Source organism: Chelonoidis abingdonii, chromosome 1 (genome assembly GCF_003597395.2).
Source record: "Chelonoidis abingdonii isolate Lonesome George chromosome 1, CheloAbing_2.0, whole genome shotgun sequence".
NCBI classification, from domain to species: domain Eukaryota; kingdom Metazoa; phylum Chordata; order Testudines; family Testudinidae; genus Chelonoidis; species Chelonoidis abingdonii.
Window position 1 is genome coordinate 45,649,293 of NC_133769.1, and position 15,650 is coordinate 45,664,942.

A 15,650-nucleotide genomic window follows, 5' to 3' on the forward strand; every position below is an offset into this window, starting at 1 on the left:
GCCAGCCACACCACAGCGCAACACAGAGCACCGGGTCAGGCTGCGACTCTGCAGCTGCGCTGCCGCCCAGAGCATTGCGCCAGCAGTGCAGTGAGCTGAGGCTGCAGGGGAGTGAGTTCAGCAGGGGAGTGGCCGGGCACTAGCCTCCTGGGCCAGGAGCTATGGGGCTGGCAGGAGGGTCCCACGGATGTGGCCCATGAGCCATAGTTTGCCCACCTCTGGTCTATATGATAAATTCTACAGCTACATTTTCTCATTCATAATATGATATATTGGAAAATGAAGTCCTAGACCCTGTTATTTATGCAAAAATAATAAATTCCATATATATTAGCGAATCCCTTATTCTGGGTTGTCTTAGATTTGTTCCTTGGTAGATTCAGTGAAAGGAGTTATTTTAACAAAGAATGTCTGATTTTGTTAATGGTCTTGAGGGGTTGGATAATTGAACTTGAGTGGTGAATATTCTCAGAGTGTTGCATCCTGTTATTGTGGTAGACATCGCTGGGATCTTAGCTGCAGTTTCTGAAAGTACAGCAGGTTCTGTGTGCTAGTGCTAGTCTACGTTATTGTGCTACATCGGCACAGCTGCATCACTCTAGCGCATCTGGTGAAGACATGCTATTCCATCAGGAGAGCGCTGTCCTGTCAGCATAATTATTCCACCACAGCGAGAGGTGGGAGAAGCTATGTGGGCGGAAGAGCTTTTTCCTCTGACATAGCACAGCGTAGGGACTGCTTTAAGTCGATGCAACTTACGCCGCTCGGGGTAGCTTTTTCACACCCCTCACTGACTTGACGTACATTGACTTAAGCAGTAGTGTAGACAAATCCTGCAAGTCCTATTGCCATTGTGCACAAATACAATTATACCCCTCTTCTAATAAAGTACATAATAATAAGGACTGGTAAAAACATAATTCCATACGACGATAGCGTAATAAAATAGCCGTGTTTTCAAAATCTTCTGTAAAGGTATTTTTTAATATATAAATGGTTTACATATAATTCTCTAAAATATGCTAAATATCGGCCTTTAAAAATCTATTAAAGACAGATTCTGATGTATGCTGTGGTCATTGTGCTGCTCTGTCAATACAGCCCTGGGAAGCTGTTACAGACTGGTATAAGTTAAAGCCAATATGCGGCTGCTTTAATGTATTCCAGGAAATGAAAAGGTGGCATACAGTCACCTTCCTCCCCAACCACTGAAGCTGTACGCTGAGCAAAGCTCAGCCAGTCCTAAGGATTGGAGCATGAGTGCTTTAGAAACATTTTTTTGTATTAAGACATACTATCAGATAAATAAATTGCATAACATTCAGTACCATCATCTGATCTATATCAGTGGTTTTCAAACCTTTTTTCTGGGGACCCAGTTGAAGGAAATGTTGATGCCCCTGACCTAACAGAGCTGGAGATGAGGGGTTTGCGGTGTGTGAGGGGGCTCTGGGCAGGGTAGGAGGTTGGGATGCAGGAGGGGGTCAGTGCTCTGGGCTGGGGGTGCAGGCTATGGGGTGGGGCCAAAGATGAGGAGTTTGGGGTGCAGGAAGGAGTCCCAGGTTTCGGGGGCTCAGGGCTAGGGCATGGACTTACTTCTGGCAGCTTCTGGTCAGCAGTGCAGCGGGGTTGCAGAGGCAGGCTTCCTGCCTGTCCTGACACTGTTAACCGTGCTTCACCCCAGAAGTGGCAGCAGTGGGTCCTGCTTCTAGGCAAAGGCATGCAAGCAGCTTTGCGCAACTCTCACCCACAGGCACAGCTCCCATTGCCCGATTCCTGGCCAATGGGAGTGTGGAGGGGGTGCTTGGGGCAGGGGCAGCTCACGGCGCCCCGTGGCCCCCCTGACTAGAAGCTGGACTCGCTGCTGGCTGCTTCTGGGGTCCAGCACGGTGTTGGAAAAGGTAGTCCTCTTTGCTCATTATGCCAGTGCAAAGGCCTGGGGAAGATGGGGTTAGATTATACCATCACACTAGCTTTATATGCTATTGTAACTCAACTGACTTCAGTAGAGATACTGCTAATTTATTTCAGTTGGGAGATCAGAATCAGGCCAAAGTTTGTAGATATTTAGAAACAAACCTGAGCCTCTGACCGTTTGGATCTCCAAAGTTCATACTGCTCTCATTTGCACTTTGGAACCAGAGCAAGTCTGAAGGAGTGCAAAGGGGAGCTAAAGCCACCTTCCTACTCCTTAATCTCTATGAAATGTCATATACTCTTTAGGCGGAAACTAATTTCTGGGCCAGTATCGAGGAAGTGGTGTATGAGGGCTTCAGCAACGTGAGATTCTGCATTTTTTTTTCTGATTTATAATTTTGATTTATGTGGCCATCTTTTTGGTTTCATATTTAATATACATACATTTCTATTTTCAACTATTTACATTAGATATATAAATTGTATATGTATTTGTATACCCACATACAAGTTGTCATCTTTCATAAATGTATGGATATAAATTACTTTAAATATTATGAAAGTATGTTCTCCCTGCTCTTTTGCATCCACCTTTCCTTAGTGCTGATAGATCAAGAGGAGCATATAACCTGATGTTTTTCCTTCATTGTTAACTAGTTCATAAGTATTAGTGCCTCTGTATTTCAGAATTTCCAAAGGGCATATCCAGCAAGCAATACTGAAAACACTAAGCGTGAAATCTGGGTTCCATTGAGTTCAGTGGAAGTTTTGCTGTAGACATCAGTGGAACTAGGATTTCACCCTAAATGTGTATCAGTGTACATAGATGGCTAAAAATGTTCATGAAATTACAATGCTAGGAATTATTAATATCGAATCCTGCTTTAATATGGCGTCTGATTCAAAGTTAATAGCAACTTTAATTAAAACAAAGATTTGGTACATATTTACATAATTTTTCATTTTTAATAATCTCACAATCGTAACTGATTAAAAATAACCCCTTTCTCAGTGAATTACAGTTTTCTTATGGTCTCTCTCTTCCACAGAAACCAGGAATGGATCTAGCAGACACCTACATTATGTTTGTTCGGCAAAACCAGGATATACTTCGAGAAAAGGTCAATGAGGAAATGTATATAGAAAAGTTGTTTGATGTAAGTAACTACCCTTGCAAGGCATGCTGGCATCATGGTTACATCTGAAAGGGATAAGTTGCATTTTGATTGCATTCAGCATGCAGGTCAGGATGTTTGGCTATTTTTGTTCTGCTTTTTTATTTGGTTGTCTTCTGCTACTAAAGATAGCCTTAATTGTATGCATTTCCTGCATGAGAGCTGTCTGTGTTGGAATGAGTAAATCAAAAGTGTTCAAAGATTAATATTTTAACTAGTCTATCATTTTGTCATTGTGTGATATGCAATTTTGTTTCATTCCACCTTTTGATTTTGAAGTAAAGTGCCATGAACAGAATTGTATTGCAATGGATGTTCTTAGTGTATGAAGACACAGTTGAAAAGGTATTTTCCCTAAATAACAAATCTTATACCTTATTCTTCAGATAAAGTAAGAAGACAAATAAACTGTGCGACATTCCTTCAGATTTCTAAGAGCCATTTTTGCTGAGTAACTTTTAGAACTTAGCTTAATGTACATTTAGTCCACAATTTTCAAATATATAGAATCCTAAAGTTAGCCTGATGCTTATTTAGAGACAGGACTCATATTTTCAAAACTTCACCCAACATCACCTGTTGACCTCACATTTCAAGTGCGCTTCTCATCCTCACCATCAAAACCCTGCACACCACTCTTGCCATGTCATCACTCCAATTTTCCCATGCACACTTTCTTTGCTCCCTCCCCAATCTGCCTATAACTGCTCCCTTTGCTTCTTAATGGCCTCGTCCTCCAAATCTCTCCTTGCACAAGCCTCATCCACAAAGCCCTGCAGTCACATGCTGTCTGGATACCTCCACTGCTTCAGGCTTCGACCATCACTTGATATGTGATGCATCTGATCTGTATTGTCTGTGTCTCTGAACTAGAAGCTGTATGAGGTGATCATGTTTTATATGTGTTGAAAGTACCAAGCCCATAAAAACAGTAATAAAATCTAAATTCCTGTGTTACATATTTGAAATCTGGATCGAGAGAGCAATCACTTCTGATTATATGGGAATCTGAACAGAGGAAGTAATCCTATGTCTTCGAGACAGCTTAATACAGTCCGTTACAATACTGATTCTGAAATGTGATATTCACTTTGAAATGTATTTATTGTGTACCATCTACTCAGCATTTTACAGAACTTTTCTGGCAGTTTCATTTAATTATGCAAGTTACTGCAAATGTTTTCATAACAGCAATTCACAGCCTCTACTATGACACTTCAATTGTGGCAGTTGTAGAAGGTCCTGTAACATAGACTCGCAGCCATGATATGTCATGTCAGTGTTTCTTGTTTGTTAGACTGGGTGGTCAAAATGAGACTTATCTCTTGTACTTTATATTTTCAGACATTCCTGGGCAGTTTTACAATAAAAGTATCGTCTGTTTTAATAACCTAAGTGTTAATATGTGTGAAAAGAAAGATTTTATAAAAGCTTTGATGCCCTGCAGGGGTAGAAAAATTATCATCCATCCAGCTGGCGCTTTCACAAAGCACTAAAACTGTGTTAGCAACTTCTGCTTCAGTTTGGTATTGCACTGAATCTGCAAGCATATGTTTCATTTTTGTGTGTGTGTGTGTGTTTAGGGGGGGAGATAGGGGAAGTTTTTTTCTTGCTTAAGTTGTAATTTTCTGAAACTTAATAGATGTCTAGGGCCGAATCCAACTCTCGTTGTAGTCAATGATAGGCTTTCTATTAGCTTTAACGGGACTTGAATCACACCCTTTGTCCCTAACACTATAGTTTTCAGGCAGAAAAAAATGTATTCAAGATACTCTCTTTCACACCAGCCAGTTACATCTTTGCTTTTCTTTGTATATGCATGAGAGATGAAGTGCTGTCATATTGAAATAAATCAGAAAGACATTATTACAAACATGAACATTATGGGATGTGTATATTCACTTAGTATAACAAGGAGCCAAATCCAGCTCTCAGTTACGCTGAGGTAAATCTAGAATAACCCATATAATGCAACTTGCCTTCAATGAGATTATTTTGGATTTACAGCAGTATAACTGAGAGCAGGATTAGATTATGGTTATTGGTGTCAGTAATTTAGCAAAGACTATGTAACCTTTGTATATACAGATCTATTAAGCTGCATTTTTATGGAAGGATTAAAATTAGTTTAATTAACTTTTTTATTGGCTGTCCCAAGCCATTTATTTCTGGCCACAGTTGCAGATTGTTTTGCTACTGAAATATTTTTTCATTTTCATCAGATGAGAAACTGGCAGGTGGGGGAAGGGAGAATATGCCAATGCATGTTTGTTTCTAAAAGGGAAATACCTCTTTGGAATAGAGTAAAACCTCTGTAGCTAATGACCCAGGGAGGCTTGTAGCTATTTTGTGTTCCAGCAGATACAGATGCAAATTTGAGCAGGACAGAGCCCTTGGTATTTTAAGGTTATTTTTTATTTAATCTGAAAAATTATCCTTCAAAATTTCTTGTGTATATGCCATAGGTCTCATTCACTACTGCATTACTTCAGTTTTATGCTGGTGTAATTCCACTGAAATCATTTGTTTCAATGAAGTTACTCTGGGATAAAACTGAAATAATGCAGTGGTGAATCGGGCCAAGTGTATCGAGGTTTCTGACTATACCATACAAAGCAAACTCTTTCTACTGTTTATATTGATATGATGCAACAGGGTGCAGTACTTAATTAGTAAAATTATGCTGATTAAACATTCTCTTGTGTTTATAAAATGATTAAAAATTAGCTGTTGAAAAGTTTTATTTAGTGAAGATTTCTTTTAAATATCTTCATTCCCTGCTTTCAGTGAAGGCTCTCAAAGTGGTACTTGGTGAACTGGAGAATTAAATTCTTAAATGGAATTACAGTAGCATAATTCCCTTATTAAAAACATTCTATTAGGCAATTGGCTTGGGAAGCCCTGAATAAACCTTGAGAGTTTCCCATTTATCCAAGCACAAACTTTACACGTGCAAATAATTTAAATGCACCCTGTATCCAGTAATATCAACTTCCTCCTAGGGTCTGACCTTGTACCATTAAAGTCAAAGGGAGTAGGAGTGAGACCTTAAAAAAGCATTTCTCAGAATCCAGTGTGGTTGAACTTAGATACATGTTCTGATCTGAATTGTTAAGATAAGATGAATAACTCTGTGTTTCATGTGCACTTTTAATTGGCATTAGACTTACTCAATGAGAAGCTAGTGTGTGTAGATTAAAACCAAAATTGGATTACATGAAATTTTCACACATCAAAGAATTGAGCTTCTATGTAAATACACTGCTTACTGATCCAAATTCTTCCCTTTTGTGCAAATGTAACTCTCTCAAGCTCCTCTTTTGGTAGCTTATCAGTTTGATATATTTCTTATCATTTGTGCAATATCCACAGAGATGTGTATCTGAAAATGGAAAAGTTGACATTAGGCTTTTTTCAAAAATAATCCTATTCCCATTCTCCAGTGAGGCCTATTGTATAGATTGTATTTCTATTGAGGTGCTTCCTGTTGAAAGGCTTCCAGTGTAAGCAACTATATGATTTTGTTCTGATGTTGTCAAGATCACATTAGTGGTAAATTTGCTAAGTAAACAGTTTCCTTTTTAAGTAACAGAGAGACAAAAGAAAGCCGGTAAAGCCATGTAGGTCTACCCATTATTTTAGGTTAAAATTTGGGCCTCTCTTTCTCTTAACAAAAAAAAAAAATGCACGCGCGCACACACGCACACACACACAAACATAAACAAAAACTCATAACTCAACAATAACCACCTTTATTTTTTCATTATTGAAATAATAATTCATGTATGTTACCATATGCATATCTATGTTGTGATGGGGCAAGGCCAGATGGCTACAGTAAAGTACTGAGAAACAGGTATGTTAGCCCCAGGCTAAACAAATCCCTAGTACCCTGGTAACCAAGTGGCAGTTGCTCCAGGTTAATCAAGGCACCTGGAGCCAATTAAGATCTTTCTAGAAGGCAGTAGAGATAGCTACTTTAATTAGAACACCTGCAGCCAATCAAGGCAGGCTAATCAGGGCACCTGGGTTTAAAAAGGAGCTCACTCCAGTCAGGCAGGGAGGAGCCAGAGGAGAAGGAGCGTGTGTGAGGAGCTGGGAGCAAGAAGGCAAGGAGCTGAGAGTGAGAGAGTGTACTGCTGGAGGATTGAGGAGGACAAGCGTTATCAGACACCAGGAGGAAGGTCCTGTGGTGAGGATAAAGAAGGTGTTTGGAGGAGGCCATGGGGAAGTAGCCCAGGGAGTTGTAGCTGTCATGCAGCTGTTACAGGAGGCAGTATAGACAGCTGCGATCCACAGGGCCCTGGGCTGGAACCCGGAGTAGAGGGCGGGCCCGGGTTCCCCCCAAACCTCCCAACTCCTGATCAGACACAGGAGGAGCTGACCCAGACTGTGGGTTCCACAAGAGGGGAAGATCACTGAGGTGAACAAATCCGCCAATAAGCGCAGGACCCACCAAAGTAGAGGAGGAACTTTGTCACAATGTACATAAAGTGAACACCATTAAAAAGTCAGTATTTGCCAACAGTTAATCTCACTGTGATATGTTAGATGACACAGTGTAGTAACTATTAGCAAATATGAACTTTGGCCCTGACCCTGCCAACTCTTACATACTTACTTAACTTTTGGTACATGATTCATAGATTCCAAGGCCACAAGGGACCACTGTGATCATCCAGATTGACCTGACTTCCCCAAAATAGTTCCTAAAGCATAAATCATAGAAATTTAGGGCTGGAAGACACCTTTGAAGGTCACCTAATCCATCCCCCCTGCACTGAGGCAGGACCAAGTATATCCGGACCGTTCCTGTCAGGTATTTGTCTAATCTGTCCTCCAATGATGAGGATTCCACAACATCCCTTGGAAGTATAGTCCAGTGTTTAACCATTCATACAGTTAGAAAGTTTTTCCTATTATCTGATCTAAATCTCTCTTGCTGTAGATTATGCTGATTACTTCTTGCCCTACCGTCAGTAGATACGGAGAACAATTGATCACCACCCTCTGTGTAACAACCATTAGAATGTTTGAAATATGTTATCAGGTCTGCCCTTAGTCTTCTTATGTTAAGACTAAACATGCCCAATTTTTTTTTTTTAACCTTTCCTCAGAGGTCAGGTTTGCTAAACCTTTTGTCATTTTTGTTGCTCTCCTCTGGATTCTCTCCAATTTGTCCACATCTTTCTTAAAGTGTGATGCCTGGGGCCAACCTTACAGGTGGGTGACGTGGGGGAGCGCACAGGGCACCATAGTCAGGGGGTGCCGTAATCAAGGGGCAAGAAATGGCGCAGGTCTGGGGTACAAGGCTGTGGAAAGGAGCTCAAGGCAATGGTAAAGGGAGAGGCAACAGGGCCCGGGGTGATGAGAGGAGGTGGGGGAGCCCAGGGAGGCAGCAGGGGCCAAGGAGGGTGGGTAGGGAGCCGGGGCGGGGGGGCAGCAGGAGTGAAGGGGGAATGGGTGAGGAGCCCACAGAGGTAGCGGCGGCCAAGGGTACCAAAATACAAGTTAGCCCAGGGTACCATTTTCCCGAAGGCCAGCCCTGGTGGTGCCAAAGATTGGACACTCTACCCCAGTTGAGGCCACCCTAGTACTGAGTAGAATCCCGTGTCTTACATATGACACTCCTGTTAATACACCTCAGTATAGTAATAGCCTTTTTTGCCGCTGCATCACATTGTTGGCTCTCATTCAAGTTCTGATCCACTATAACCCCCAGATCCTTTTCTGCAGTAATACTGCCTAGCTAGTTAATCCCCATTTGGTATTTGTGCTTTTGATTTTTCCTTCCTAAATGCAGTACTTTGTGCTTCTCTTTATTAAATTTCATCATGTTGATTTTAGACAAATTCTCCAATTTATCAAGATCATTTTGAAATCTAAGCCTCTTCTCCAAAGTGCTACCCAGTATTGATTTGAAAATAGCTAGTGATGGAGAATCCACCACGACCTTGGGAAATTGTTCCAATGTTTAATTACCCTCACTGTAAAAATTGATAAATTATTTCCAGTCTCAGTTTCTCTAGCTTCAGCTTCCAGCCACTGGATCAGGTCATACCTTTCTCTGTTGGATTGAATAGCCCATTATCAAATATTTGTTTCCTATGTAGGTACTTATAGACTGTAATCAAGTCACCCCTTAACCTTCTCTTTGTTAAGATGAATAGATTGAGCTCCTTGAATCTATCACTATAAGGCGTGCTTTCTAATTTTTTAATCGCTTTCCTGGTCCCATTCTGGACCCTCTCCAGTGGTTGCATCAGTGCCAAATACAGAGGTAAAATAACCTCTCTACTCCTTCTCGAGATTCCCCGGTCTATGCATCCTAGGATGGCATGAACTCTTTTTGCCATTGGCCACAGAGTTGCACTGGGAGCCCATGTTCAGCTGATTATCTACCACAATCCCCAAATGTTTTTCAAAGTCACTGCTTCCCAGGATAGAGTCACCCTATCCAAAGGCTCCTATATGGCCTACAGTCCCATTGGATTGAGTGGGACTGCTCATGCGTCTATAGGTGAGCACATTCCTAAGTGTTTGCAATCATGGCCTATTATGGTGGTCACTGTGTATGTATGCATGAACACTTACAATGATTGGAGGAATAGAAATGAAGGATAAAGCACTCATAGAGTATTCTTTGAAATTTAGAAAGACTGGGATGTTTCAGCATCCCAGCTTTCCGTAGACTTTATTATTTGTATTTTGTTGTGCTTTTTGTATTTGAGATGTTCAAATATAAGCCATTAACTTTGTTGACCTGTCATAACCAATCATTCTATTTATTTTTAATTTTTTCTGTCAAAAGAAACTGATTGATCACATTATTTTGGTTATAATGTCAACACGCTGAATTGAATACTAATCATGTTTCCATGTCATAACCATTATTTTCCTTTTCCGTTAGTAGAAAGGGATGGATGATATAAGTTCATTGATGTACTTGAGGCTGTTTGAGGTAATAGTTTATTTCTAAAGCTTGTTATGTCATGTACCTTATTATGTGCTGAAGGGTGGAAATGAAGTGCTTGTTTAATTTGTGTGTTTATGATGTCTGCTAGTATCTAGAAGCAAACAATTTATTGGCCAATTCAGCTGCATGTTTTTATATAGCATTTATAATAATTTGCAAAGGTGATCTCTAGTTAAAAACTTGTGTTTTTCCTTAGTAAATAAAAAGTCATTTATTTTCCTGGTGACATTTGGTAGAGTAAGAATGTGTTTCAGATGTGAGTTTTGAGTTTTCTGTTGTACTGGTTTTTTCTCTGTGTTGTCCATGTCTGTCTCAGTAAGCAACATTAATGTAGTATTTAGTATTTAGCAGTGTTTTTCTAGCAAAATTTAATGTCTTGTTTTGAAAAAATTGCTCATTCTCAAATTACTACCTGTCAAGTTAGTTTTAGTTAATAATCATCATTGTCAATGTTAAGTAATGATTTGCAAGTGTAAGATTTTACTTTTGATCTAGGTTATCTGCCAAGATGACTCTGACAAGTTGAAACTAGGTAGGGACTGGTTAAAGGCCTTGACTTGACTCTGAAGCTGTATGTGAATTAAAATCTGCGAAACTTGAGAGGAGCGTACCTAATTACCCAAAAGAAACTCAACAAGCAAATGTATTGTAGCTTGTTGATCTTCTTATTTCTTTGATAATTCAGAATAATCTTCAAGAAATATGTAGACTTCTTGCTCAGATTCTTGAAATGTGATCGCAGAAGAACACAATTGTCATTTGGCACAAACCCAGAATTACACATCTTTGCATGATGCACCTGGACATATGTGGCAGGTCTGGTAGAATCAGCTAATTAACAACACAGGCTTAAACAGGCACCTCATCTGGCAGTGTAGTTAGTTGCCTGATGGTGCTCAGCAGGATTTGGTAGTGCTTTTTATTTTTCTATCCTAATGGTCTGCTGCCCACCTAATTTTGCCTTATTGTCAGCCACTACTTACCGCAGCTTGAGGCCCTCCCAGGAGGCTGAATTACTATCAAAGGATTAGGGAGATGTAGCCTTGCAGCTCTGACATTTCTGATTACTTGTCTATGCCAGAACACTAATTAGCTGTGACTAATTAAGAAAAATGTTCCTGCCATAGAAAACCATTTAAAAGAACTGAGAAGTAGAAAAGCAATTCAAAAGCTGAGCAGTGCTCAGATTTGCCGATGCTCTTTAGATTTCCACCAAAGCCTTAACTCACCTTTAATTGTGCCTAATATTTAAAAAAAAAGAAAGAAAGAAAGAAAGCAGCCCTCCATATGTGAATTGGTCTCAGTTTTTCTCTTGAACTGGAAGAATGTTTGTCTCCTTAGAACAGTTTGTAGTATCACTTTTCCTTGCAGTGAAAAAAAGAACAAATCTTTTTATTTTTCAGGTACTTTTAACAAACATTGAGTATGAATGAAGATGTTTTGTGCGCACACACATGTATACATACACACAGAGCAAGAAGCCATCAATATCTTGCAAATATGTTATTTAAAGTTCACTGCAATGTTACTACTTTTTCTAAATAATTTTTCCCACTCTTTTTTTTAAATGAGAAGCAATATAGAAAAGAAATAGACCATTTAAAATCTGGTAAAGATAGTCCAGTATGATTTTATAAAGAATAGAGGAACATTTATTTTTTCCAAATATTATTAAGAAGCAGAGAGCTCAGTCTAGCACTGGTCCAACAAAGCTCAGTACTATTGAAATCAGTGGAACTACTCACATGCTTAAAGTTAATGTTAAGCATGTGCTTAGCAAGATCAGGACTAGTATGCACAGTACCTTGCAGGTGGAATCCACTGTGAGCATCTTTAAGAGTTTAATGGTGTGTTTTTTCTGTAGAAGAATGCTTGCAAGTAATTCCTTTGGCTCTTCCTGACTATTATGACCTGGGCCTAAGCATGGTGGTTGGTCCAGATGTGGTCCTAAAGGTCTGGTCTACACTGCAGTGGGGAAGGGGGTGTTGAGCTAAGTCAATCTAAGTTATGCAACTTCAGCCAAGAAAATAGCATAGCTGAAGTTGACGTACTTAGAGCTACTTAACGTGGTGTCTTCACTGCGGTAGGTTGACTGCTGACGCTCCTCCTTCAACTCCGCCTACGCTTCTCACTCCGGTGGAGTACAAGAGTCGATGGGAGAGTGCTTAGCGGTCGACCCCCACTGGATCGATCACTCCAAATTTTCCCCACCTGTTCATTTTGATGATGTTTTTCCTTAAGTCCTTGGAACCTCCATCTTGCATCATATTATTGTCACTCTCCTTTACTAGCATGAGAAGCCATGGGAATGATTTCACCTCAGAGGTTGTGTGTGTCATAATTCAGTCAGCATGTTGCGCTCATGGGCTAGGTCTACACTACAAATGAAGGGTGTGATTCCCAGGCCATGTACGCATACTCACGCTAGCTCAGTGGGAGCTAGAGCAAGTATAAATAGCAGTGTAGTTGCGGTAGCATGGACAGCATCAGCACAGGTTAGCCATGCCAAGCACCAACCCACCTGAATCCTCTTAGTATGTACTCAGCATGGCTGAGCCATGCTGCTGCCGCCGCTGCTCGAGTAACTACGGCTACACTGCTCTTTATGCTCACGCTAGCTCTCAATGAGCTAGCGCGACTATGTGTAGACAAGCTGGGAATCACAGCTCTTGCCTGTAGGGTAGATGTAGCCATGGAGTTGTTGTGTGCCGCTTATTCTCCGTAAGCTTAATTGTGTCATTTGCATGACTCCTCTAAACTGCCGTAATTTGGGGAGTAAGAGTCTCTGAGCTAGATGCTAGAAAGGAATTGAGAACTGTACATTATCTGAATAAACAAGAAACAGGGAAATGAAATCATTTTCTCAACATTGCCAACTCTTGTGCTTTTATCATGAGTTTCATATTATTTAGAGTGTCTCTAGCTCCTGGTTTCATCTGATTACTTGAGAATCTCAGCTTTGACTTGAAAAAAGAAGTAGTACATTTCTAAGCCTTATGGTTGTGGAGAAAGCCTTGAAAACATGAATCCTAAAGATTCAAAAAACAGAAGGCAAATTTTAAAAAACCCAACCCGGATTATTTTGTAAATCTCATTATTTTTAAGCCAACCTCATGATATCTGGGGGTCTGACTCATGATTTGTAAATGCCTGCGGTTGGCAATGCAGTCTTCTACTAGAAATATTTATGCTGGCCACTGTTTATTTAAACTTCTTTTAAATGCATCTATCCATCCATGCCTGTGCATCAAGAAAAATAACCAATTTTAGCAAACAGTGAACTCCTCCCAACACCTCATCAAGATTAAATCTATTAACCCCTTTGTCCCACTAGGGCTATGTGCAAATAAGCAGCTCATTACAAGTATTTTATCTTTTATCTAGATGGCTTGAAAAGTGTCTGGTACCTTAATGAAATTTATGGAACACTTACAAGTGTACACATATAAACCAGCACTGAAACGTTAGATGAGGCTGTTGGTAAGCGTTAACCATGCCTACAGCTGTCACATTCTGTGCCGTCAAGGAAAATCAATAGGGATTGTGCCACTTGTATTGTCTTATCTAATATTTGTTCACCATGAAGTGCCAGGCACAAGCACCACCTAGAGCATATTGATTTTGTGAAGTAGTGTAATCCACACACACATAGTCAGCAGGTGAAAGTCGCAGGTTTTGGAACCATACCATGCAGCTTTGGTGGTTTTTACTTGTGTTTCATCTGGGTCAAGCTCACTGCAAAACAACAACAACCTTATGTATAAATATTCACAAACATAAAAATAACTGTATTATTCACCATGTAAAGAAGCTGCCAAGAATGAGGGGCACCCAGTGAGAGTGCTCTAGTTTTATGAGAATTGGTATGCAGCAGCAGAAATAGGGTGTTCCTTTGTAAATCAGAATAGTCTAATGAGAAGAAGCTGCAAGCTATCTGAAACAATTTGCGAAGTTAGTAAACATGTAGTAGTAAGTGCTGCTTTGTCTGATCCTGCAGTGTTGAAATCAGTGAAATCTTTGCCACTGATTTCCGTGAGTATAGGGGTCAGCTGTATAAATGTAGGCTGTCTTTCAACCAAGAGAGGGGCCTCGTTTTTAATGTTCCCTCTTATATCTATGTACCTTTTCATAGGACTCAGGTTTAACACCTGTCCTTCACTTTTCACTGTGCACTGTACCGTACATATGTAAAAATGTGCAAATGAAATTGTAAAAACACAGAAGTGAATGGCACATGCAGAAGTTCAAGCTGGGTTGAAAAAAATGTATAAGTCAAAGAATGCAGGTGTGTGAAATAGAAAAGATGTGCGTATCAGAGTTGAAAAGAACTAAACCAGGAGTTATGTCATAGAAACAACATCCAGATTAGGGAGACAAGCATTTTTAAAATGCTTTAATTTATAACATATTTGCCAAACTTCAGATGTAAGCTGAGAGCTACCTTTTTAAGAGTCAACACCGCCAGACCTGAAAATAAGCCATTTTAGGATCTGATCCTGCAAAAAAACATTTATTCATGTCCTTAACTTTACACATTAGCCGCTCCATTGGCTTTGATGAATGACTCACAAAGATAAAGTTAAGCTGCTGCATAAGTGTTTGTACGACTAGGACATTAGCGATGGGGATAGTATTAAGTAATTTAAAACAGTGGCCTTTCACCTTTTATTTATTTATTTTGGGGATTCGTGTTGGCTTAAGCTCAAGAAACATTCACTGGCTGGTCTCATTCTGCTTGTTGGTGGACATTGGTCTATATCATAGAACCACAACATATGGCAAAGCACACAAATATGGCATGACTGGTAGTAGGTGCTCAAGGAAGCCCTAGTACTGTAATAGCATAAAGCAGTGCAGTTCAGGAATGAAGAGCATAGGTGCGGGGGGAGCTATATATTCCAATGCCATTAGTCTCTCACTTTAATAAGCCCTACATTAGCACACAATATTTAAAATAAAGATAACATAACCGATCTCCAGGTCTGCGTGGCAGCTTTGTGTACAATAATTTTTCAAAAACCCACTTCATTCTGCATCTATCATATGTGAGGAAGGGAGACACAGATGATATGGGTTCCAATTACAACATTACCAAAATGTTGCAAACAAATGATTTTGAAATTTTATATTCTGTCTCTGAGATAGCAATGTAGAATACAGTATGTGGATGGATGGTTACTGTATGTCATGTATTAAATATTTACATTTGTTATGGATGACAGTACTTCCACAATTATGTAGCCTCCATTTCTGAGCTCAGTTTAAAACAAAAAAACTTTACTTTTCTTCAGAAAAACAATCCCCTTGAAATGCAACATGCCATATCTCATTCCATGGCAGAGTTTTTCTAGGATTGAGAGATTCATAGATTCATAGACTCTAGGACTGGAAGGGACCTTGAGACATCATCGAGTCCAGTCCCCTGCCCTCACGGCAGGACCAAATACTGTCTAGACCATCCCTGATAGACATTTATCTAACCTACTCTTAAATATCTCCAGAGATGGAGATTCCACAACCTCCCTAGGCAATTTATTCCAGTGTCCAACCACCCTGACACTTAGGAACTTTTTCCTAATGTC

The 15,650-nt window shown here is 40.0% G+C and overlaps 1 protein-coding gene across 8 annotated transcripts in view; it reads left to right on the forward strand.

Annotated features, from left to right (window-relative positions):
• Positions 1 to 15,650, forward strand: part of CADPS2 (calcium dependent secretion activator 2) — a 591,461-nt gene that overhangs the window by 556,624 nt on the left and 19,187 nt on the right. For 4 of the 8 annotated variants that reach the window (XM_075065326.1, XM_075065334.1, XM_075065339.1 and 1 more), the window contains one exon: positions 2,967 to 3,074. In XM_075065326.1, the coding sequence (XP_074921427.1) occupies positions 2,967 to 3,074 (108 nt within the window). Of the gene's footprint in view, positions 1 to 2,966; positions 3,075 to 10,005; positions 10,054 to 15,650 lie in introns of all 8 variants that reach the window. The other 4 variants (XM_075065313.1, XM_075065315.1, XM_075065337.1 and 1 more) reach the window with 2 other exon arrangements.